The sequence below is a fragment of the Erinaceus europaeus genome, chromosome 20 (genome assembly GCF_950295315.1).
Source record: "Erinaceus europaeus chromosome 20, mEriEur2.1, whole genome shotgun sequence".
NCBI classification, from domain to species: domain Eukaryota; kingdom Metazoa; phylum Chordata; class Mammalia; order Eulipotyphla; family Erinaceidae; genus Erinaceus; species Erinaceus europaeus.
Genome location: NC_080181.1, coordinates 15479275 through 15504966, shown reverse-complemented (window position 1 = coordinate 15504966; position 25692 = coordinate 15479275). Strand labels below are relative to the sequence as shown.

The window sequence follows — 25692 nt, the reverse complement described above, 5'->3', positions numbered from 1 at the left end:
GTGGAGTGGGGCTGGGTGCACACATGGTTGAGTGTACACATTACAGTGTACAAGGACCTGGGTTCAAGCCCCCAGTCCCCACCCTAGGGGAGAAGCTCATAAGCAGTGGAGCAGTGTTACAGGTCTCTCTCTCTCCTCTTCCCTCTTGATTTTTCTGTCTCTGTCCAAAATAAAGCAAATAAACTTTTAAAAAGTAGAGCATTGCTGAAATGTCTCTCCTATATCTGACTCTGTCCCTGTTTCTCTCTATCTAATATTAAAAGAAAACAGAAAAAAGAAAAAAAGAGTACATTAGTAGTGGTGAAATAATGCAGACACCAAACTCTGGTGGCAATATAAATAAATATACTACAAGAGAGAGCACTAGACCAGAGTTTTTTATTCTGCCATTAACTAGTCTAGTCACTCTGGACAGGTATCACCATATTCTGGGTGGCGGAAGCTTCTTCTTCTCCTCCTCCTCCTCCCCCTCCCCCTCTTTCTTCTCCTTCTTTTTTTAAAGGTTCTCTCTCTTTTTAAAAAACATATTTTATTTATTAATGAGAGGGCTAAGAGAGAGAGAGAGAGAAAGAACCAGACATCACTCTGGTACATGTGCTGCTGGGGATTGAACTCGGGACCTCAAACTTGAGAGTCCAACACTATCCACTGTGCTACCTCCCAGACCACTGGGTTTATTCTATTTAAAATTCCCATCTGTCTTGTCCCTCTTCTGCCCCAAATTCAAACACCTCATTCAAGCTGAATCATCACTGACAACTGTAGAAAGGGACATTCACTGGAGGGGAGAGGTGTCTGTCCCCGCTTCACTCACTCCTTCATTCTCAGAAGAGGAAGTCCAGCAGATAGAAAGGAAATTGTATACTAATTATGGCCTATAGACTACAACAATCAGAAGGCTGCTTCTAGGGTGGGGGCCTGACCTCTTGGTGGCCCTTTCACCTCCCATCTCTGCTTCTTCTTGACTACCAAGTGTTCCCATAAAGTTTCTTTCTTTCTCTCTCCTTAAGGAGCTTCCCTCTGGGTCTTTCTATATAGCTATGAACAGTGATCACAAGGTCTGGAACTTCCTAGTTACCAGTCCAGAGACAGAAACTGCAGGTTGGGACCATTCCTCTGCTAGGGCTTAAGATTTCTCCCTAGCCAAATGCCCACCCCCAGTGGTGCCTATCAATTCAACTTTACATTAGCTAAAGCCTGGTCGTGTATACCACCTAATGGCAAGGAAAATGAGGAAATAGCACTCTGTGTGCCCAGGCAGAGAAAACAGAACAGCTGAAACACAGCTAATCTCTGCCACAGAATATTCAACACAGTGCCTGATATACAATCAGAGCTCAATAAATTGAAGATTCTGTTGAAATTACTGTCCATGATCAGTCCTTAGTGCTGGTTTTATCATAAATCACAGGACTTCAGGATGTGCTTGTCAGAACACAGGGAATGAATAATTGAATATACAACAAAACAGATAGACATATTTCCATACAATAGAATAAAACGAAATTGGCTTTGCCATGTCTGACATAACTCCCATCTCAAGTGTTCACTCTGAGGCAACAGGACCCAATAGAATAGTCTATATCCAAATGCTGGCTCTGCCATGAGCAAAATGTCAGCTTAACTGGTTTTCTCATTTTAAAACAGGAAAGCAAATGTACTCAGTATACAAGACACTTCAAGACAGGAATGAGAATTTAATCACTTTGCAGGACTCTTAAAAAAAAAGACAAACCTGTATTCCCACATCTCTAAGCATAAATCTGTCAAGAACACCTTTCCTATTTGCTTTTCACTCAGCTATCTCCCACTTATCTTCCAAGTCTTGACTCAAATGTCACCTCCTCTGGATAGTCTTTTCTAAGCTCTACCCCAAGCGTGGTGGAGTGCCTGTTCCCTGTGTCCCCACATCATCTTTAATTCCATTTATACATGCATGACATGACATATTTAAATCTCAAGCTAGACTGTGATTTCTTGGGGAGTGGGACTTTGTTTTGATCCCTGCCTCAAGGTGCATTAAATGTTTTTCATATGTATAAAGAATCCTAACCTACCTGCAAAACAGTAATGGGGTAAGTTTTTTAAATTCTCAAATTCAACAAAAAACTAAAAGTAAAGACAAACTCAGAAAGAAACAGCACAGTGATCTCCTCCTTAAAAAGGTCAGTGGAAACCAATAAGTCATTTAAGATAGCAGCCACACCCCTTGGGTCATGCCTAGGTACTTTTTGTGCAGTTGAATGTTCATTACCTCCTCAGTTCAGAAACAGAGTGCAAACAATTATCTTCATATATTAATAATTCCAGGGCTCTTCCTCCTAATTGATCTCAGGTACTATCCACTTACGGTGGCCCTGACAATGTGACCTGTTAGACCTGCTTATGCCACCTGCCACTATCCTTGTAGCTGGGGTATCCTTGACTTTCACCCACCATCATCAAAAAGTGAAGTTTCCAGTAATAATATAGCACTCAGACAGCGGGTCCCCCAGCCTCATCAACACCTACTCTATACAGGAGTCACATGCCATTAAAAGCCAAGTGTACAAAGATAATCTCCTATGTCCTTACATCGTAGATGCAAGTCTTGGATGAGGCGGATGACGAAAAGAAATGAGTGCCTGATGTGCTACCAAGCACAATGGGTGTTATTTCTCAAGGGGCAGGGATACCCTAAATGTAAGTTTTTAGGCAGACTCGGGAAATTTAAAAAAAAAAAAAAAGGCAAGGGGGAGGTCGGGCGGTGGCACAGTGGGTTAAGCGCAGGTGGCGCAAAGCGCAAGGACCGGCGTAAGGATCCCGGTTCGAGCCCCCGGCTCCCCACCTGCAGGGGAGTCGCTTCATAGGCGGTGAAGCAGGTCTGCAGGTGTCTATCTTTCTCTCCCCCACTCTGTCTTCCCCTCCTCTCTCCATTTCTCTCTGTCCTATCCAACAACGAATAGCGTCAACAAGGGCAATAATAATAACCACAACGAGGCTACAACAACAAGGGCAACAAAAGGGGGGAAAAATGGCCTCCAGGAGCAGTGGATTCATGGTGCAGGCACCGAGCCCAGCAATAACCCTGGAGGGAAAAAAAAAAAGGCAAGGGAATGCCGTGGGTACTGCTCCCCTCTAAAGTCTTATGGCAAGTAGATGACTACTTACTATACAACTGCTCAGAGTTCTATACAGAGGCGCCAGGACACCACCAGATTCAGTGTCCTCCCCACACATGTCCCATGAGCCTCTGGACAATCTCTTCCACCAACTGGATTCTAGAGCAGCTGGAGCAACAGTTCTAACCTCAACCCTACTCATCTGTAAAATAAACAGCATCCAAAGGGGTGAAGCTCTCCTTGCCATCAATCTGTCTCTCACACACACTGTCGCACTAAGGGGAGAGCTTACCAACCCCAACCTGCTCAACGACAATTATGTATCTGCCCTTTGGGCGGAGTCTCCCTCCAGCTGGGAGTCCACACTGGGCTGTGGTACCGGCCACATCCGTTCAGAGAAGCCGAGCCCCAGGGGCGGGGCTTCCAAGGACCCACCCTGCTGACATCAGCCATGCGAGATGGGGGCGGCACGAGGAGCGAGCGGCAGGAGCTTTCAGTCTCAGCCCAGAGACACACCGCGGCAGGCGGCCAGCACTGGCTCCGCTCCCGCCCAGAGGATGCGGGGCGCCTAGGATGCTGCCGCGCCTGCTCATGCCTCTGGCGGCGCTCCTCAGCCTCTGTCTCCGCGCCCACGCACAAGGTAAGCACCCCCACCCCCGAGGGACCTGCCCTGGTGGCACCCTGCCTACTGCTAGTTGGGGTGACCTGATCCAATTCTCCCTCATCTTCAACCTTATGTAAAAGGGGCGTCACAGGACCCCATCATCTGACATTCCTGGATATCTCACCGGCTGTGGGTGTTGAAAGGGCTGAGATTGAGGGTTGGGGAAAGTGTGGACAGATAACAGTGACAAATGACTTCTCTCACTACCAACTCAGACCTGCCCCCCACCACCAAAGTTATCCCTTTTTTCTTCTCCTTCTCCTTCTTCTTCTCGCATGTGTGGTTCTAGCTCATATGATGGTACTGCTTGTCCCTCTGGGGAATGACTTTGCTCCCCCAGAGCTACGTTCCCTGACCTCTCCTCACCTGTCACCTGCATCTGATCACCTCTACTCCTTCCTCAGCCACAAATCCGCTCCTGCTGTCACCTGCCTCCCTCCTCCATACTCCTTCCCCTTAGCTCAGTCTTTTAACCCATCCAGATGTCCTGGAAAACTTGATGAGAATGAAAGGAAGCTAGAATGAAAGCGCCCACAGAGAGAACATGAAAGGACCAGGAGGGAACACGAGGGACAGGGAGGGGGGGACTGATATCACTCTGCTTGGCCCCAGAATGCAAAGTAAAACACACACACTCAGCTGTTCACATGAAGGGAGTGTGCAGCCCAAACACCACAAGACTTCCTGCATTTTTCACTTCCCATCTTATGTTTTGAAATTGAGACACAGACTTGAGGATCAGAGATGATATAAGAAAGGAAGACTGTGACAGATGTACGTCATTTTTTTAAGTTTTAATTTTTTATTTTGCTTTATTTATTGGATAGAGACAGAAATCAAGAGGAGGGAGACAGAGATGGAGAGAGACAGAGAGACCTGCAGCCCTGCTTCACCATTCATGAAGCTTCCCCCCTACAGGCAGGGACCAGGGGCTTGAACCTGGGGTCTGTAGGCTCTATAATGTGAGCACTTATCCTGTTGCGCCACTGCCTGGCCCCCAGATGTACTTTCTAAATGAGAAATAAGAGTTAAAAAGAGGCATTATTAGAGAAGTGATGAGAATTTTGAAACATGAGAAGCGTAGACAGCCTTTATCAGATGGAGGGGAACTAATTATTGGCATTGACCTTGAACTACTTCAACCCACTAGATATAGACTCTTTGAGGAGGTGTATTTATTGTACTCTTACAAGAGAGAACCAAAGTTAACTGTTAAGTGCTAGTGTGAGGCTTCTAAGGCTGGTGTGTCCCACAGTGAATGTTGTGTGTTGGAAGGGAGGGGATACAGAGATAGAGATGGACATTGGCTTTTAGAATCTCACCTTGGACCAAGAGGTACTAGCTCTTTGTGGAAATGTCCTCATCCTCAGCCAAGTCTGGAAACAGCTGTTCCATTCTGACTGCCCTTACCCAGCCTGAACCTGGCTTCTGGCATAAGTAAAACTATTCTATAAAGAAGCTGGGAAATGGTATGGGGTTGCCTAGGAGAGCTGGCAAACACATAGGCAGATGTTGGCATACAGAATTTCCATGTACCCAGAGAACTCCAGAGAAAGGGAACTCAGGGCACAGGTAGAGATGAGGTCAAGCCTTAGGATAGACTGGAGCAAGGGCTAGGATTGGGGAGAGCCAGAACTAGTCATCTGAGAGCTCACTGCAGACATATGGTACATAGCCCTCAGCTGCAGCCTTCTTACCCAGGAGACATCAGCCCCTGTCTGGCTCTGCTAAGTTACCACTTCTGCTTCTGATCACAGACAGCATAGGATGTCAATTTCAGAACACAAAACGAACTTTCCAGTCAGTCACATCTGGATTCATGCCCCACCACCACCATTCCTAATGAGCTCTATTGGATTTGAGAAAGTCACTTCACCACTCTAAGCTTCCATTTCTCTTCTGATACAACTGGTGTAATAAACGCCTTCCATGTAAAGCAGCTGTGTAATTACATAAGATGACATATATAGAGTACTTAGCGGAGTGCTTAGCTATATCAAAAGACTGGGTAATAGGACCTGCTAGTATGCTTGCTCCATGGCATGTTCATGCCAAGAGTAGGGATGAGTTCTGATCCATTTGGTGCTGACACTCTTTTCCCTGGAGACAGAACTGCCCAGCCCGCCATCTGTGTGGTTTGAAGCAGAATTTTTCCACCATGTCCTCCACTGGACTCCTATCTCTAATCAGTCTGAAAGTACCTACTATGAAGTGGAACTCCTAAGGTAAGGAAAGAGGAGGAAGGAGGTGGGAGAGGTGTGGGTGATATATTTCCTCTGGCATGAAGATGCTTGCCTTCTAACTGAAGTAACCCTGGGAAGAACCCAGGTGCAGCCCACTTGACAAGTACTGACTGAGTTTCTTATTGCTAATCAGTGTGCCAGGAGCTCTGGGATGAAAAAAACATAAAGATGGAGTTGGGCGGTAGTGCAGCGGGTTAAGTGCAGGTGGCACAAAGCACAAGGACTGGCGCAAGAATCCTGGTTCATCCCAGTTCGTGCTCCCGGCTCCCCACCTGCAGAGGAGTCACTTCACAGGTAGTGAGGCAGGTCTGTAGGTGTCTGTCTTTCTTTCCCCCACCCCCCGTCTTCCCCTCCTCTCTCCGTTTCTCTCTGTCCTATCCAGCAACAAAGGCAACAAATGGGGGAAAAAAGAATCCCGGTTCAAGCTCCCGGCTCCCACCTGCAGGGGAGGTTGCTTCACAAGGGGTAAAACAAGTCTGCAGGTGTCTATCTTTCTCTCCCCCGTCTTCCCCTCCTCTCCCCATTTCTCTCTGTTCTATCCAACACAGTGACATCAACAACAACAATAATAATAACCATAATAATAAAACAACAAGGGCAACAAAAGGGAGTAAATAAATATTTAAAAAAGAAGAAAACATAAAGGAACTGTCCTTGCCCTCAAGATTTTTTTCCATCTAATTAGAAAAGCAGGAAAATATCAAGGAAATCCTATTGAATATAAATGTAGTTGAGAGAAGGATGACATTAAGCTGGGCTCCTGAGTTAGTAAGTCTTCCTTAAGGAATTAAGATTGAGATCAGACCTGCTCATACACCAATTAAATAGTGTCTTTCTTTTTTTTTTTTTTTCCCTCCAGGGTTATTGCTGGGCTCGGTGCCTGCACCATCAATCCACCGCTCCTGGAGGCCATTTTTTCCCCCTTTTGTTGCCCTTGTTGTTGTAGCCTCACTGTGGTTATTATTATTGCCCTTGTTGACGCTATTTGTTGTTGGATAGGACAGAGAGAAATGGAGAGAGGAGGGGAAGACAGAGAGGGGAAGAGAAAGATAGACACCTGCAGACCTGCTTCACCGCCTGTGAAGCGACGCCCCTGCAGGTGGGGAGCCGGGGGCTCGAACCGGGATCCTTACGCCGGTCCTTGCACTTTGCGCCACCTGCGCTTAACCCACTGCGCCACCACCCGACCCCCCAAATAGTGTTTTTCTCACGTCAGTACAGGCTCCTACTTCAAGACTCGGGGAGGCGGTCTCACGAGTAGATGTCCTGCACTAGAGGAAATACCCTGAGGGCTGTACCATCACAGGAGCTCTCTTCCCAGCCTCTCCCCCCCCCCACCCCCGTAAGTTCCTCTACTAATGCCTGTGCTGCTATCTCCTCAGGTATGGAATACTGGTCTGGAAGTCCATCCCCAACTGTACCCAGCCCCTGATGCTGTCCTGCGACCTCACCATGGTGACACTGGACCTGTACGATGGCAGTGTCTACAAAGCCAAAGTTCGGGCAGTAGATGGAATCCAGCACTCTAACTGGACCATGGTCAATACACGCTTCACCTTAGATACAGGTACTGCTCCTCCCCTCTAGGCCCACAGTACAACTTCTGGGGTCCTGTCCAGTCCGAAGCTCTGGTAATAGAGCTAGTCTCTATGTTCCTATAGCTCACCGTGTCAGCCGAGTATCCTGGCCAGAGATTAACTTGGCCAAATAAGCTTGAGTCAGGACTTTGGAGAAGGTTTATTTGAAAATAGCCAAGCTGTGCAAGTTTTAAAAGGGGAACTAAAGCTGTTAATCCCACAGAAGAGAAACTGGGGTTGCAGCAGCTGAGTCACAAAGCTTGTGTGCTTGTAGAGTTTCAGGAGAGGAAGCGAATCTATAAGCACTCAACAGCAGGCAGAATTTGGATCAGAGCCTCCCTCCCCCTTTAGGAGTAGACTCCTAGGGATCAGAATGTGAGTTTCTGAAGCAAGGAAGTGCTACAGAATAAAAGTCAAGAGTCTCTCTGCAGAGGTAAGAGAAAAAGGTAAACCCTAAACTTAATGGGGTTTTTCCATCCCATGGATTGGCAATGAGCATACTCAATGTGTGGGTTGAGCCTGTCTTACAGAATTCAGACTCGGAACCTACCCTCTAAAAGGTCATTGGCACCTAAATGCCTGTCTACAGACCAGTGCACAACAGGCTACAGGCTGAAGAAACACTATCTGGGGAGTATGCTTAAAATAAATGTTTCAAACTAAAAAAATAAAACCCAGAATGGTAGCCAAGTGGACAGATTTTTTTGAGAAACTATAGTACTGGAGGGAGCTCTGAGTGGCAAGACTTTGGTGGTGAGTGAAGCAAAATATATATACACATATGCAGGTGTGAAACTATACCCATGACATTCTATAATTCTGTAGACCAATGTTATCTCACTAATAGCAAATAGTTGTAATAAGAATCAAATTTTAGGAGCCAGGTGGTGGCACACCTGGTTAAGCACACACAATACAGTGTACAAAGACCCAGGTTCAAGCCCCTGGTCCTCACCTGCAGGAGAAAAGCTTCACAAGTGGTGAAGCAGGTCTGCAGGTGTCTCTCTGTCTCTCTCCCTCTCTATCTCCCCCTCCCCTGTCAATTTCTGTCTTTATCCAGTAATAAAGAAATAATTTTTAAAAATCAATTTTTTAAAGATTTTTAAATATTTATTTTTTTATTTCCTTTTTGTTGCCCTTGTTGTTTCTATTGTTGTTGTAGTTATTATTGCTGCTGATGTTGGCATTGTTGGACAGGACAGAGAGAAATGGAGAGAGAAGGGGAAGACAGAGGGGGACAGAAAGACAGACACCTGCAGACCTGCTTCACTGCCGGTGAAGTGACTCCCCTGCAGGTGGGGAGCCTGGGGCTCGAACTGAATCCTCACACTGGTCCTTGCGCTTTCCGCCATGTGCACTTAACCCGATGCACTACCGCCTGACTCCCTAAAAAAAAATCAAATTTTAAAAAGTATTTCTCATATCTAGTTTCAAATATTCTGACTCACTATGTATTGAATGGTTCAGGGGAAATTATAATTTTATTGTCTTTATCTTTTTCTGGGGGGGGGGAGGGAACACCAGGATTGGGCTCAGTGCCCGCACAATTCCACTACTCTCAGCAGGCTTTTTTTTTTCCCAATAGAAGGTGAGAAACAGAGAGATAATGGGAGAGAGGCAGAAAGAGGGAGAGACACCTACAGCTTTGCTTCACCACTCATGAAGCTTCCCCCCTACAGGTAGGGACCAGGGCTTAAACCTGGGTCCTGGGTGTGCCACCACCAGCCCCATCACCATCCATCCCCCTACCCTTTTTTTAAACCAGAGCACTCACTCACTACTCAGCTCTGACTTACAGTGGTACCAGGGACTGAACCTGAGACCATAGAGCCTCAGACATGCAAATCTTTTGTATAAAGTGATATGTTATCTTTTAAGTCTCCAGGAATCTAAGTTTAAAATGCTCTTTAGGAAATCCTTTTGTTCTGTCAGATTGGGAAATCTGTGTCCTGGTTTTGAGGAACCTGGAAGCAAAACATGGGTGGGGTGGCCAGTCCCTTCCCATCCCACATGCCTCATGGACTCACCTTCCCCTCAGTGACTCTGAAAGTTGGCAGCGTGAATCTAAAGGAGCAAAATGACTCCATCACTGGAACAATCCAACTCCCCAGGCCCAAGATGGCCCCCCCAGGCAAGATATATGAAAACATCTTTCCAAAGTTCCGCGAGTATGAGATTGCAATTCGAAAGGTGCCAGGACACTATATGGTAAGGGGATCCCCAAAACTCCGGGTCCTGGGCTCCCTAAGGCTTCCCTAACAGCTGGGCTGGAAACAGTTTTTGTGAATCCCTGAAGAGCTGTCAGCTGAGCACAGGGCAAGTTGGAGTGTGAAGGAGTACCTTAAGATGACCCAAGCTCTCAAACATGTTCCACCCAACCAAAAGGGGAAGACACTCCCTGCTAGGTGCCAGGCATTTGACAGGCATTGTGTAGCTGTTGTTTCTGACAGCTTGCAGGTGGATATTTTGTTCCATTTGACAGAGGGGGAATAAGATTCCCAGAAGCTAAGAACTGCCTAAGAATGTCTCCCTAATGAGAAATCTAGAACCTGCAAAATTTACTTGATATCTCAAACACAGCTGATTCCACACTCAGCTTCTACAAATACTTCCTTTTCTCTCTTAAGACAAAATCAATCATAGCAATCACAGCTCTCTTAGGCTACATGATAACATGAGGCCTGTTATCTTGGGGAAAAAAATGAGTGGGGTTGACCAAGATCATAATAACTAAAGGCCCCTCTAGATTCCAGCATCTATGTGCCACATGAAACAAGGGTGTTTTGTTTATGGCTTTTATTTTCATTTCAGTCCACAAAGAAAATAAAAGATGAAAATTTCAGTCTCCCAATTGCTGGAGAGATGGGAGAGTTCTGTGTCAAGGTGAAGCCATCCATCACCTCCCGGCTGAACAAGGGGCTGTGGTCTGCAGAGGCATGCATTGTCATCACCCAGAAATGTGAGTTGCTCAGCACTGCCATCTAGGTGGGGACAGTGGCAGTGAAGATAATGGGCTTTCAATGTCTGGCACTGTGCTTGATACTCCTCTATGTGGAGCCTTCACATTGCTTCATGCTTGATCTCTGAATATCCCCATTTTTAAGTAGGGATGAGGAAACTGGGGCTTGGTGCCTATAAGCAAATTCCTAGTGCATGGTGGCAGGGCCCAGTCTGATGCTGTGGTGCTTCTACTAGAGCACTGATGCACTTCCCAGGAAACACCATCACCAACCCCAAACCCTCAGCTGTGGTACTTCCTGTTTGCTACATCCCTCTGTTGTCCTTCCTTGGAACAAGAAGCACAAAGGGCTTTCTCCCTCCCTTTCAAGAGAAACAGAACTAAGCTGACTATCTACCATGTTACTGAAGTCAACAAATACTGTGCCAGGCTCTCAGGTGCTGGAAAGCGGAGAAATGGGACATAGCATATACAGGTCATGGTCCTGTCCCTGAGGATCATAGAGTCTGGCTGGGAAGACAGGCGAGTACTCAAGAGGAAGCTGTAACTAGCAACCCACAGCAGCATAAGGTAGTGCCAAGTGAGTCATATCAACAGCCAGTGAGCTAGGAGTGCCTAGTCCAGTGTGGGAGGGTCCAGCAAAGACCCTCAGTGATTCCTTATCTTTCAAAATCCATTTCAGGACTGGGGAGGTAGCTCAGCATTAGAACCTAAGGCCCCAGATGCCCCAGGTTCAATCCTCAGCATCTCTATATGCCAGAAATGAACAGTGCTCTGATCTCTCATAAAAATCACTAGTTTTAAAATGATCTATTTCAGCTTATGAAGGAAACACACATACACACCAATTTTAGCTTCACTTTCTTTTTTTCCTTTTTTTTTTTTTTTGGCCTTCAGGGTTATCACTGGGGCTCAGTGCCTGCACTAAGAATCCACTGTTTCTGGAGGCCATCTTTTCCATTTTGTTGTTATTGTTATTGTTATTGTTGGATAGGACAGAAAGAAATAGAGAATAGAGGGGAATACAGAGGGGGGAAAGACAGACACCTGCAGACCTGCTTCACCACTTGTGAAGGGAGCTGGGGGCTCAAACTGGGATCTCTATGCTGATCCTTGCACCCCATGCCATATGTGCTTAACCCGCTGCATTACTTCCCTGCCCTCTAGTTTCACTCTTTTTTTTTTTTTTTTAGCAGAGTAAGGTACCTAATGTGTTAGGATGCTTTAAGAGTAAGAGTTTTTTATTCAGTATCTGACAGAAGAAGTAGTTATGGGTACAGGTCTGGATTTATATCTCAACCACTCATAAGGTGTATGACCTTGGACAAGATACCTCACCTCTCTAAGCCTCAAGATCCTGATGTATAAAAATAAGAAAGTCGGGGCATGTGGTGATGCATCCAGGAGAGTGCACACATTACTGTGCACAAGGACCAAGGTTCAAGACCCTAGTCCCTACTGCAGAGGGGAAGCTTTAGGAGCTGTGAAGCAGTCCTGCAGTTGTCTTTCCTTCTCTGTGTATTTCTCCATTCTTTTATCCCTCTCTAGCTCTTTCTCAGACACACACAAAAAATAAAAAGATGGCCACCAGGAAAAGAGGAGTTATTCAAGCAATGAGCTCCATTAATAACCCTAGGAGGAAAAAAAAAATGTAATGGTATCTACTTTTTTGTTTGGTTTATTCTACTAGAAAGATCCTGTAACACATAATAGGTAATTGCTATTATTTTTCCTTTTTTACAGATGAGTAAATTGAGACTCAGAAAAGTTGAGAAATTTGCCCACAGCCTTAAAGCTGTGAACTGGGAAGACTGGGATGTGAACCTGGTCTAGCTTCTCACAAAGGCCCCCTCTTACCTTCTGTGCCTTCCTGCCTTGGTGCAGTCAAGTGCAGAGAGCTGGAATCAGTCAGTGTGTCCATAGAGCATCCATAGAGGGAATCCTCCAGCGCAGAGGCTGGAAGACCAGGCAGGAATCCCTGAGAATCCAGACAACATCAGATGTAGCCTTGCCATTGGGGGAGGGGAGCACTGCAGCTGTACACAGGACTCCCAGGGCAAGAGGTGTCACTTCAGTCCCGGCATCACCAGTAGAGCCGAGTGGTGGTCTAGTCAAAATTAAATGGGGGGGGGGGGGGGAGAGTCGGGCAGTAGCGCAGCAGGTTAAACGCAGGTGGTGCAAAGCGCAAGGACCGGCTTAAGGATCCCGGTTCGAGTCCCGGGCTCCCCACCTCTAGGGGAGTCGCTTCACAGGCGGTGAAGCAGGTCTGCAGGTGTCTGTCTTTCTCTCCCCCTCTCTGCCTTCCCCTCCTCTCTCCATTTCTTTCTGTCCTATCCAACAACGATGACATCAATAACAACAATAATAATAACTACAACAATAAAAAAGACAACAAAAGGGAAAAATAAAAAATATAAAAATTAAAAGAAAATTAAATTGGGGTCGCGTGGTGGTGTACCCAGTAGAGTATACACATTGCTATGTGCAAAGACTCAGTTTCAAGCCCTGGTCTCCAACTATAGAGCAAGAAAAGCGTCACAAGTCTGGGTACAGTGTTGTAAGCGACTCTCACTTTCTATCAAAAAAGAATAGGCGGGGAGGAAACGGCCACCAGGAATAGCAAGAGTCGTGCAGGTGTCGAGTTCAACAATAATCCTGGTGACTAATAACAGTAACTACAACAGCACCTTAGGTCCAGGAGAGGGCTCTCGGCTAGAACGTACACCATGCGGGAGCACCGTGCAGGAAGGTGCTGTGGTGTCTCTGTCTGTTTCTCTCTGCCTCAGTCTTAAATTATAAAGATAAAGAGTCTGCGTGGGGCAGGCAGGAAGCCATTCCGTGGGCGGTGGGGTGATAAAGTGGGACGTGGACGGTGCTCCCAGGCCGGTGCTGGGCTCCAAGGCCTCTCGTCACTCCGGCCCGCAGATTTCACCGTGACCAACCTCGGCATCTTCTTTGCCGTCCTGCTGCTTTTCTGCACCCTGGCCATCCACCTGGGCCTCCTGCTCCACCTGCGCCGGCGACAGAAGCTGCCTGCTGCCCTGGTGAGTAGCCACGGCCGCCTCTCCCCTCCCGCTGCAGCTCGGCCCTGAGGGAAAGGCTTCCCAGCAGCCTTCGCGCCCCCAAGCAGCGCGCGGGCACCGGGAGACTTATTTTGCACGATCCCCTCCACCACAGTTTTCACTGCAAGCACTTTCGTCACAAATTAGACCTGAGTGAATTTTACCAGAAAATGGGAGGGAGGGAAGGAAGGAGGAAAGGAGGGAGGAAGGGAGGGAGGGAACAAACTGGTGGTTGGTTGGGTTCCAGTTCTCCACTGATTAAAAAAAAACAAAAAAAAAAAAACACGTTTTTCTAGCACAACCACATGCAATCTGTTTTTTTCCTCTCATTTCACACTTGCCTTAACTTTAGTCATCGATTAAAAAAAAAACACATATTTTTATACCTCTACAAAGGAAAAAGACACGGAAAAATGTCCTCGCCAAAGCGTTGCCATGTATCAACACACATTCACAAAAATTCATTTTTTTCTTTTGCGATTTATTTGCATTCCAGTAGTTCATCTTTTGAACTTTTTTTTTTATCTGTTTCTCATGTTTCATGATGTTCCTTTGACTGTCCTGCCATAGTGACATTGTGGGGGGGGGGGGTGTTAATTGATGGTGTGACGAAAATGCATGCGGTAAACTTTAAATAGGGAAATCACACAGACCTACAACCCCGGTGCTGCGCCAGTGGTGGGAGGAGACAGGCAGCAAGCACATGCCCTTCTGTTGCTATTACTGAGCACTGATCATAGGCCAAGAACCAACCCCCCAGTGCATTAGTACCTGTGAGGCAGTCCCAGTTATTATCTCCATTTTACAAGTGAAGAAACTGAGGCATAGAGAGAGCTACATGCACACAGTCAGCAGGATGCTGTTGCCACAGAAGGAGCCAAGTGGAGAGGTGATGCTGGAGAGGATGGTCTCCTAGTCATAGCCACTTGTGCTGTGGGGAACCTACCCATTACTGCACAGTATTGACAAACTGCCTTTGCACTAAATCAGCTTCCCCAACCCAACTTGCAAATTGGGCAGCACCCCAATCCCTCAGCTAGTCTCTGTCCTGAGATTAAAGCGGCAACAAAGGTTTCCTGCCACACCCAACTACTACCATATCAGAAAGTCAAAGGGCGTGACTGGGAGATAGGGAAGCTCATGGTTGCTGAGCAGTGTGTAGGCAGTAGAGTACATATGTTCCATTCAAGAGGACCTGGGTTCAGCCTCCAGACCCCATGTGCCCATATGCAGAGTGGAAGTGGTAGAGAAAGTCTTTCTCACTCTTTGTCTCCCACCATCCATCTTAAAGAAAAAAAAAAAAAAAAAAGGCAAGTTGTGGAGTCATGGAACCTGGCACCAAGCCCCAACAATAACTCTAGTGGCAAAAAAGAAAAGAAAAATAATAGTAATAAACCCTCCAAAAGTATGCCAGGATTGCTTAAAAAAAAAAAAAAAAGACAAAGGAAGAGGCAATGACCCTCTAAAATAATCTGAGTGAAAACTTCAATTAGTGGGACAGGGAAAGGAGACAGGTGGGGCTGCCTGGCTTAATTTGAACCTTAGTACAGACAAATAAACAAAAACCTATGTTCCCAGCTCCAGTGGTATGATGAGGAATGGGAGCCAGCCAGCCCCCACAGACATGAATTATAAAGCTCTTTCATGTGCCTAACTGTGTAACTCATGGTCTGGTCATTTTTCTAAGCTGCAAGAGATTCAATTCCACATACCTCTATCTTGGACTTCTTTAATAAGTACTTTGAGCATATTGTATGTGCAAGGCCCACAGCCAAGGTGGAGATGAGTAAGAAATGAATGCATATGGGACCTGCTCTCAGAGAAGGGTAACTATTATAAAGAACAGAAGGGTGGAAGAGATGGAAGATGGAAGATTCTTCGCTGGGCATAAATAAAGGCAGTGAGAAGTAAGTGAAGGAGACAGCAGTTGTAACCAGTCATCTTCAACATGCAAAACACTGCAGGCAATAAACTGATTACTGTGGTGCCTGGTCCCAAGGTATTATTGGACAAGTGGGGGTTTCAAATCAGCACAACTGAGTATAAGAGAAGTACAGATTCCAAGTTCATGCTTTGTTGCTTTGTGACTTTGGGCGAGTCATGTACCTTCTCAGAAGTGCAGTTATCTTCCTCAGGAAACAGAAAGAGTAATACTTCCTTAGAGAAATGTTAGAATTATTAGAGAATAAAGTCCAACTCCTCAAGTAACAGTGGGTGCTATATGCAGAGCTCTGCTTTGAGTATTTGCATGCATTGACCACAATATGAGCAGGCAGACATTCTTTCCACTCATGAGTCCTATATTTACCAGCTATTTCTATACAAGCTATTAGATAACATTTCACTATAGGAAAAAAAAAAAAGTGTGAAATACACTTGTAGATGGAGATGGGTCCAGCCGGCTCCCAGGTATGAAAGCACCAGGATAGGGTCATCTGAGCCACTTACCATTCCCCACAGGTGCCCATCATGCTGGCCATCTGGCTCTGAGAATAAGGCTCTTATTTGTATCTTATTTGGCCTGAGCTAGACTAAGAATCACACTAGGTGGGAAACTTGATTCAGAAAGGAAGACAGTGTGATGATGTAGTCCCTCAGTGGTGCCTCTGTGAACCCCTTCTGGACCAGTAGACTTGGCTGACAACTCAGGGCTGGGTGTCTGCAGGCTTCTCTCACTCTGCCCTCTCCTCTCCAGGTATTCAAGAAACCAGGTCCCTTCAGCCCCATCAGCCAGTTGCCCTGCCCAGAGGTCCCAGACACCCTCCACTCCCTTGATGAGGAGGCCTTCCCCAAGGTGTCCCCTGAGCTGAGGAACTCAGAACTGCACAGCAGCACGGACAGTGGCTTTGGCAGTGCCAAGCCATCCCTGCAGACTGAAGAGCCCCAATTCCTCCTCCCTCCCCTGAGCCCCCAGGCTGGGGTGACTCTGGGGAAGGAGACACCCCCAGAGCTGGAGAAAAACTGCTGCAGCAGCAGCAGCAGCAGCAACAACAGCACAGACAGTGGGATCTGCTTGCAGGAGCCCAGCCTGTATCCCGGCAGGAGGCCCAACTGGGAGCAACATAGGCAGAGCAAGGAAGGCCAGGATGACAGTGGCATTGGCCTGGTCCACAACTCAGATGGGCATCCTGGGAATTTACAAGGCAGCTCAGCCTTGGATCCTATCAGTCCCCAAGAACCTGAAGGGCCTGGAGAAGAAGGCCAGCATATGGTGGCATTCCAGGGCTACTTGAAGCAGACCAGATGCACAGAGGGGAAGGCAGTCAAGGTAGACTGCCTGGAGAAAGAATCTTGCATGACAGATGGACCAAGCTCCAAATGCCAAACATGCCTGGATACCAAAGCCAGCTGGCCTCTCCCAGTTTTAGCCGAAGGCTATTTGAAACAAGATGCCCCAAGAATGGCTGATACACCCACAGGGGCCTCACCTGGACAGTGGGATCACGCAAATGAAGAATGGTCACTTCTGGGCTTGACCAACTGTGCTGGCCTAGGACCATCTGACTGGAGCTTTGCTCCTCTGGACTGTATGACAGCCTCATGCAACCTCCTGGACAGCCTTGACTCAAACCTGGTCACCCTCCCACTGATGTCTAGCCTGCACTCAAATGAGTGACACAGAGAGAGGACTGCTTTTGAGTTCAACCATACCCTGCCTAGAGCAGGAGAGGTACCCAGGGGCAAGAGATGAAGTCTCAGGCCAGCCTGGCCAGTGGGGGCAGTGCTAGGGCAGAGGAAGCTCTCTGGATGAACTGGCACAGGGCCTGTAGGTGGCCTTGGCCTACCCCATGAATGAGGACCTGGGCATTGCTAAGAAGAGAACTGGGCGGACTTCCTCCCTTCTCAGCACTGTGACAGAAAGGAGTACTTGCTCAGGGGAACCACAGGGTTTTCTGGAATTGTGATGAGGCCACCAGGCTAAAGTCAGCTCACAGCAGGTTAGTCTTAATCTAACCATGGGTCAGGGTCTCACTGCAGGGGGCATTTCCATGGCAGAGGGAGGAGTGTGAGAGACTAAGCTTGATCTCTGGGATGGACAGAGCTGGCCCTCAGCCTGGAATGGAACAACTCCTAAGCAGACCTCCTGGGCAGGAAGCTGCCATAAAATTCCTCTGGTGCTGTGTGTCTGCCTGGTAACTCAGGCAGGCAAGCACTGTTGTGGAGTCACAGGGGGACAAAAGGAACTGAGGCCTGGGAGGGGGCTTCTGGCTCAGAAGTGGCCACTCTGAGGACATCCAGTGTCCATCTGCAGATAGCTCCCTGTCTAGCAAATAGAATACTTGCAGTGGCCAAGACACTCACACTCCATGCCCAGCTGTTGCCATCATGTTGCTAGGACCAGCGATACTATGGCTATTTGCACTGGCCAAAAGTGAGCCCTTTGGGTGGTCTCTGGACTTGGCACCAACACGTCAGCCCCAGACAGTCTGGGTGGGGACCTGTATTTGTTTTTTAAGTCTAGCTCTAGACCACAGGGACTGGGCCTTGGGTTGGGATCCCTGCTCAGTATTCAGTCATGACACCTAGGATCTAAGACTTCTAGAGGACCTCATTTCCCCCGTTTCTGAAACAAAGACTCAGTCTCTAGTCCTTCACGTTGAAGACAACCAAGCAGGCCTCTGAGCTGATGTTTCTAACCCTGTGTGAGCTGGAGCTGGGATGAAGTGGCTGTGGAACCCACGTCTATACAGACCAGCCTCTCTCTCTTGTTGAAGGCTGTAGGCCCAGCAGAAGTCTGTAGTGCGGTGGACAAAGGGCTGCCATACACTGGAACCAACCACAAAGGGGGAGGTGTGAACCCTGCTTCCCCACAGTCAGTTTGCAATCTAAGGACAAGGAAGATAGAGGTGACTGGTCTGAGACACACCCCTGAGCCCTCACTTGCATTCTCGGAGGCATTCTAAGGAGAAACATTTGAGCTCAAGGAGTCCAGCCAAGCTCCCTTCACTTTGCCAAGAAACTCTTAGTTGCCAGTCTGACAACTGCTTCTTCTGAAAACCTGGGCTGGAGGGAATATTCCTCAGGATTTCCTTGGGAGGTTTATTTATTTATTTTGTTCACTTATTTATTTAAGAGGCAACAGAGTACAGTCAAAGAGTCCTGGGTATTCAAAAGCCTGAGAGTTCTAGTTCTGACTCTGCTGCTTCTGATGTTGTGTGACCTTGGGACAGTCACTTTTCAAAGTCATCTGTTTACTTATTTGTAAAACTAAAAGACAATGCCTGACTTGCTAAATTCTTTCAATGTGAGGCTCCACTGGGGAGCAGAAGGTGAATGTGCCTTGAAGACAAAACTTAGTAGTTGAGGGATGTGGATTTTTTTTTTTAATTCCAATAAATTTTCAGAATCACAATCTTGTGAACTTTATGAAACCAGTCAGACTCCTGAGGAACCCAGTGACTAATGGAAGACTCAAGCTGTTGATAATTGAGAGTAATAATCAATGAGGTGTGTGGTGTCACGTGGAAGAAACAGGACTGAAAGTTCATCATATTCAGTGCAAGTCCTCATACTCACGTGTGCTGTAAATGGCTTTTCCTCTCTGAGTCTCCCTAACTTCCAGCTTCCTCATCTGTAAAATAGGAATGTTATTTCCATGAGGATAGGATGAGGTTTAAATTAATCACAAAGAAAGGGTTTAACACTATATGCGACATGAGGTGTTCCACGCGTAATTAACTGTCATCAGCTTTTAACAGTGTAAAGGGAAATGGACAGGCTTTTCTTAGAAATAGCTGAAAATGAAAGACATTAAAATGTATGCAATGAAAGTGTAAGCAGGCAGTGTAGATAAAACTTAACACAAAGCAAGGGGAAGAGAATATGCAATATAATGCAAATGTATTAGTAATAAGCTTATTTAGAGGGGTTCCTTCACAAGATGGAAAGTATAAGACAGTGTGTTGGATATGAATTCTCCCAGCCTCTCCCTCCCTAGAAGGCAGTGAGCAGACCTCCTGGGGGCCCTGCAATCTTCACCTGGCAGGATGTCCCATGGCTGCTTCTCCTAAGTGCGGAAGCCATCAGCATTCTATTGTAAAAAGCTGCCTCTTCCTTCCAAGAAAAGCCACAGGTGGGTTTGAATCTCTCCCCAAGCTAAGCCTGAGGCCTAAGTCTCTGGTACACTTTGTCCCAGCCTGGATCCTCAAGGAGGTGAAAGGGTTTATCTAGTCTGTTTGTCCCTGTGTCATTTCCAACTATTTCTCTACCACTGTCACTCTGAGCCTGTTCCGTGGAACCTGTCATCTTCAGAGAACCTGACTAATATCATACCCTCAGAAACCTGCTCAGACTTTTGCCTCTTCTCAACTAGGTGTGAGGATGGTGGTCTCTTCCTCTTGGAAATCAATTTGGAAATGGCTCCTGCCCCAAGGAGAAAGCCCCAGAGGGAGGTTAGATGAAGACTGGCCAGAGGTGAATAACAGAAAAATTCAGAGAGTTTGAGAAGCCACCTCTTAAGTAGCCTGGCCCACCTGGCTGGAAGAGACAAAATGCAGAGCAACCAGAAGATAAGAATGGAGGATGAAAATATGGCTGTGGCCAAGGCAAGCCCACTTCCATTCTGTAGGAGTCTGTTGGGTCTCTGTTCTGGAGCCTCTCTCTCAACACACAGCACAGCACAGCCAGGCTGAGAGCAGAAGGAAGAGCCTTCCAAATAGCCAGGGCAGTGACACACCTCCAGGTCTCTCTCTCCCTTTCTTTCTTTCTTTCTTTCTTTCTTTCTTTCTTTCTTTCTTTCTTTCTTTCTTTCTTTTTTTGTCTCCAGGGTTATTGCTGGGGCTCAGTGCCTACACTATGAATCCACTGCTCCTGGAGGCTATTTTTTCCCTTTTGTTGCCCTTGTTGTTGTTATTGTTATTGCTGTCATTGCTGTGGATAGGATAGAGAGAAATTGAAAGAGGAGAGGAAGACATAGAGGGGGCAAGATAGACACCTACAGACCTGCTTCACCACTTGTGAAGTGACCCTCCTGCAGGTGGGGAGCCAGGGGCTTGAACCAGGATCCTTGAGCCAGTCCTTGTGCTTTGCACCACGTGCACTTAACCTGCTGCACTACTGCCTGGCCCCCTACCTCCAGGTTTCTTGAGAATTGGGATTAAAGTCCCCAAGAGAAGGCCCCAATTATTAGACTGAGTAACTCCTTTCAGGGCTTTTCCAGGCTGAGGAATGTGTGATTCTACATTTCTGTGAGCTAACGGAACTTCCTCTTAGTAAGGAGAGAGGGAAACAGGCCAAAATCGACTGAAGAGGAAATTCTGTTGAACTGTGTTTTCCCAACTTTGTAAATAGCTGTACTCAAAAGTCTGCCTTGGGGTCCCCTGAAGGCATCTATCCCTCCCCACCCATCCTGGTGCTTCCACAGTCACCAGACACACAGAAGAATGGGTGGGCCATGCCCACAGGGCGTGGTGCCCACCTGGCACAGCACACTGGGGTTCTTATGAGGGAGGTTCGAGTACTCAGGCAGATTTTTATCTAGCCCAGAGGACAGTAAGTAGCGAGAGGCATGACTCATCCACTTCCTGTAGTGTAGTGTTTGGGGATTTCTTTTACAGCAAATTCACAATTTAAAATTAAATGCCTTTTTAAAATTTCTTTATTGGGGAATTAATGTTTTACATTCAACAGTAAATACAATAGTTTGTACATGCATAACATTTCTCATTTTTCCATATAACAATACAACCCCCACAAAGGTCCTCTGTCATCCTTCTTGGACCTGTATTCTCCCCCCCACCCCCACCCCAGAGTCTTTTACTTTGGTGCAATACGCTAAATGCCTTTTAATTAATGACCTGGAGCACATTTCCTCACCATCAGATCTTAATTTCTCCCAGCTCCCACACACAGGCTTAAAGGGCAGCAGACCCAGAGAACACTCTAACAAGGAAGGGCTACGGGTGGGGGGAACTCATGTTTTAAAAAGATGACCCCAGCCAGAGCACAAGGCCTGAGTCAGAGGGGACGAGACCAGATGTAGGGAAACCTCAATGAAGGCTTTTATTGTGGTCAGCATTTCATCTCAAGAAACATTATTATTAAGCACCTACTCTGTGCCAGACATGCTGCTCAGCCCTGGGTCCAGAGAGATGAACAAAGGAGCCACGTCTTCATGCAGGGTGCCATCTGATTGTGAAGGTAAAACATCAAGCTAGTAAGCAATCAAATACATGATGACAATCAGTGATAGGTGCCATAAAAGACACTCATATTCCTAACTATATATAACTAATATGCCTACTAGCTATCTACAAAACGGAGAACCTCCCAACTCTTCATCTGCACTATTCCAGCCTTTAGGTTCATGATTAGTCAACAATTTGTTTGGCTTTATATGTTAACTCTCTTTTCAGCCACCAGGTTCCAGATGTTACCATGATGCCAAACAGATTTCCCTGGACAGACAACCCCACCAGTGTGTCCTGGAGCCTTGCTTCCCCAGAGCCCCACCCAACTAAGGAAAGAGAGAGGCAGGCTGGGAGCGGGGAAGCAATTACAGAAGCCAGACCTTCCACCTTCTGCATTCCACAATGACCTTGGGTCCATACTCCCAGAGGGATAAAGAATAGGAAAAATATCAGATGTCAGGCAGTAGCACAGCGGATTAAGCGCATATGGTGCAAAGCGCAAGGGCCAGTGTAAGGATCCCGGTTTGAGGCCCAGGCTCCCCACCTGCAGGAGGTCGGTTCACAAGCGATGAAGCAGGTCTGCAGGTGTCTATCTTTCTCTCCTCCTCTCTGTCTTCCCCTCCCCTCTCCATTTCTCTCTGTTCTATCCAAAATAACAACAGCTATGACAACAATAACTACAACAAGCCCAACCACAATGGCAACAAAATGGGAAAAATAGCCTCCAGGAGCAGTGGATTTATAGTGCAGGCACAGAGCCCCAGCAATAACCCTGGAGGCAAAAAAAAAAAGTATAGGAAAGCTATCGAGGGGATGGGAGACGGAGTTCTGATGGTGGGAACTGTGTGGAGTTGTACCCCTCCTTATCCTATGGTCTTGTCAATGTTTCCTTTTTATAAATAAAAAATAAAGTAATACACACACACAAACACTAAAAAAAAAAAAAAAAAGACACTCATATTCCGCACGACATGGAAGTAGGAGGCAAACTGAGTTGGGGGCAGTGTTAGTCTGCTCCAGATGCCACAAAAAAATACCAAAGATATGAGGGCTTAGCCATTAGACATTCACTTTTTAGTGCTGGAGGGCTGAAAGTCCCAGATGAAGGTGCCACACTGTTTGGCTCTTGGCCTCTCTTCCTGCCTTGCCCCCTTCTCTCTTTTGTCCTCATATTCCCACCTACCCCCCTTGCTTTTTCATAGTCTCACCTTCACCAGAATCACCCATGTCCTCACCCTTAGTAATTGGCAGCACCAAGTTACATACTCAGTTGTTCAGGACAATTGAGGACAATACCCAGGATCATTCCTGCATACACCAATATGACCCATCCAATAGGTCCCACCAATTTTTCTAAGTCACTTATTAACACCTCTTCACTGTCGTACTACTGATCAAATCCACCATCGCCTCTCACCTAGACCACTTTTCTCACCTGATTGTTGCTCTGCTTCCTCTTCTGCACTCTTAGTCCACCACAGGGCGGTTGGTACTGTGTACTTCAACCTAGTACAGCAGTAACATGAATCTTTTTAAAACACAGCCCAGGGCATGCTATTCCCCTGCTAAAAGTCATGGTCCAAATAGGAAGTGCAGTCCAAATGTGTTGCCATCTACTGACTCCCCAACACATCCAGGCAAGCTCCTTGTGTTCTCTGCTCCAAACTAGTATCCAATGCTGGCCAATCTCAGGCTCTCTCCTGAATTCCTTCTTCCTCTTATTCAAGTGTCTTCTCAAGGGGGTCTTCTTGGGAGCTGTCTCTGCTGATTTCCCCACTCCATTCCAGTCTTCTAACCCCCCAGCTTATTTCCTTCAAAGCATTTTTTGCCTCCAGGGTTATTGCTGGGGTTCAGTGCCTGCACCATGAATCCACCACTCCTGGAGGCCATTTTTTCCCCTTTTGTTGCCCTTGTTGTTGTAGCCTTGTTATGGTTATTATTGTTGTTATTGATGTCATTTGTTGTTGAATAGGACAGAGAGAAATGGAGAGAGGAGGGGAAGACAGAGAAGGGAAGAGAAAGATAGACACCGGCAGACGTGTGCTTCACCACCTGTGAAGTGACTCCCCTGCAGGTGGGGAGCCGGGGGCTCGAACCGGGATCCTTAAGCCAGTCCTTGTGCTTTTTGCCATGCATGCTTAACCTGGCTGCGCTACCACCCGACCCCCTCCTTCAAAGTATTTATTAGTACCTGAATTATAAGATCTATTTGTGTATATTTGCTCACAGTCCATCTCTCTGAGTAAAATATAAGCTCTATGAAGGAAAATACTTTTTTTTTCCTTTGTTCACTCCTGCATTTCAACAACCTAAGAAATACAGCAGTTTCTCTGGATCAGTCAAGTCCACGTTTGTTGAATGAATGAATGAATGAATGAGCAAGCATGCAAGAAGACACATCAATACAGACTAACAACATAATGTGATAAGTGCTTTATTAGCCTAGATTTCTCTTCTAGAGCAGAACCTGGTTCTAAGACTTGTGGGAAAGTGGTTTATTTAGAAATTGATCCCAGGGAGCAGGATCCCCAGGAATGAGGAACATAGGGAAAAGGGGAAAGTAAGACAAAGATGAGTTATGAAGCTGAGGTAACTGGACCTTGATTCCACTGCAAGTGAAATACAGAAGCCTCTTTACTTAAGAGTGAATAGCGACCGTTTACAGTTGTACTTTGAATATCAACAAGAAGCCATGATCTGTCAGCTCTCACAGTTTCCCACAGGTTGAGACTTCACCAGAACTGTCACTCATTCATTTACACTCAAGTTGCTGGTATATAGGAAAGAACAGGAGGAACTCTCCAGAACAGGAAGAAGTCAAGTAGAAAGCAAGTGATATACAGTGGGCATGGGCGACAACACAACAGTCAGAGCCCACTCAGAATTGGCTGGAATCAGAATCGGGGCCAAGAGAAAATGAGTAGGGTGTAAGAAGCCCCTGAAATTAGTACTGAGGTGGAGGCATGCTGAAGGGTGTGGAAAAGAGACATCTGGCCCAACAAGGGTGTTTCATTTATTGTGCTGAACTAAAAGAACAAAACATACCTGAAAGAGGTTGAGAAACTCTCTCCAGAACTGAAAGGTTATAAGATCTGAGTCCACAAGTCAAATCTGGGGTAAAGAAGCAGCAGATGTAATAGGGCAAGTTCTGTAAATTACAGTGGAGTGGAATGAGGAGGGTGCATCTGTCAATCCACTCAAGGCTGCATGGACTTCCATGACAAGTCTATTGGTCTGAAGATACCCAGGGCAAACAGAAAGAAGTGACAGACCCAGGGAAAAGGAAGAATGTTGGACTGTACCTCAGAAGATCTGGATTCCAGGTTCACCCAGCTAGGTCACGATCTGTTGTTTGTTTGTTTTTTTTTTTTTTTGGGGGGGGGGTTATCCTATGATTTTTTAAAAATTTTATTTACTTATTATATATTTATTATTGGATAGAGACAGAGAAATTGATAGGGGAGGAGGAGGGAGAGAGGAAGAGAGACACCTACAGCCCAACTTCACCACTAGTGAAGCTTTCTCCCTGCAGGTGAGGACCAGGGGCTTGAACCCATGTGTGTTTAAACAGGTGTGCCACCACCTAGCTCCCATCTGTTTTTTTTTTGACATGAGTCTTTTGTGCCAACTTGAGTCACAAGGCTTCTCATCTGTCAAACAGAGAAAGTACTCTTCGTCTGACTTCTCTCATCAATGTCCTTGGCACACTGCTGTCATTAGATGTGCTCCCGTCAGGACTCATCTCACTGTGAGCTCTGGGACAGCAAAAACCCATTTTGATTTCTCTGTATCCTTCATACTCACCCAATGCTTAACATATGGTATAAACATTCAGTAATGTTTTGATGGATAAACGTATGCATGAACAAACAGACTTTCTCAGGAGCTTATTTGGAGGATCTAGCAGGGAAATACAGCTACTCATATACTCTCCACCGAAGACTGGTCCATCTCTAT

General features: G+C 46.5%; 2 protein-coding genes and 1 long non-coding RNA gene across 4 annotated transcripts in view; 1 reads left to right on the top strand and 2 right to left on the bottom strand.

The window, feature by feature from the left end:
• Nucleotides 1-3593: 3593 nt before the first annotated feature.
• IL10RA (interleukin 10 receptor subunit alpha) lies at nucleotides 3594-18959 on the top strand. 2 transcript variants are annotated; one of them, XM_016188089.2, is made up of 7 exons: nucleotides 3594-3741; nucleotides 5876-5990; nucleotides 7391-7575; nucleotides 9624-9793; nucleotides 10397-10544; nucleotides 13470-13588; nucleotides 16302-18959. In XM_016188089.2, the coding sequence occupies exons 1-7, from the start codon at nucleotides 3675-3677 to the stop codon at nucleotides 17220-17222; spliced, it is 1725 nt and encodes a 574-aa protein (XP_016043575.1). In that variant the 5' UTR covers nucleotides 3594-3674; the 3' UTR covers nucleotides 17223-18959. The 2 variants fall into 2 exon arrangements, with proteins under 2 accessions (XP_016043575.1, XP_060035976.1); XM_060179993.1 differs by lacking the exon at nucleotides 5876-5990 and having other exon boundaries at nucleotides 3615-3741.
• Nucleotides 10463-13558, bottom strand: LOC132534993 (uncharacterized). Its single transcript, XR_009546763.1, has 3 exons — nucleotides 13487-13558; nucleotides 12402-12522; nucleotides 10463-10566 (listed from the first exon to the last, which is right to left on the bottom strand). It is a non-coding gene; the product is annotated as an uncharacterized LOC132534993 (long non-coding RNA).
• A 3197-nt stretch (nucleotides 18960-22156) lies between the features above and the next one.
• SMIM35 (small integral membrane protein 35) overlaps nucleotides 22157-25692 on the bottom strand; it is a 49862-nt gene continuing 46326 nt past the window's right edge. Inside the window, exon 5 of the mRNA XM_060179873.1 lies at nucleotides 22157-23241. The gene's annotated coding sequence lies outside the window, so the exon portion shown is untranslated. The remainder of the gene's footprint in view (nucleotides 23242-25692) is intronic.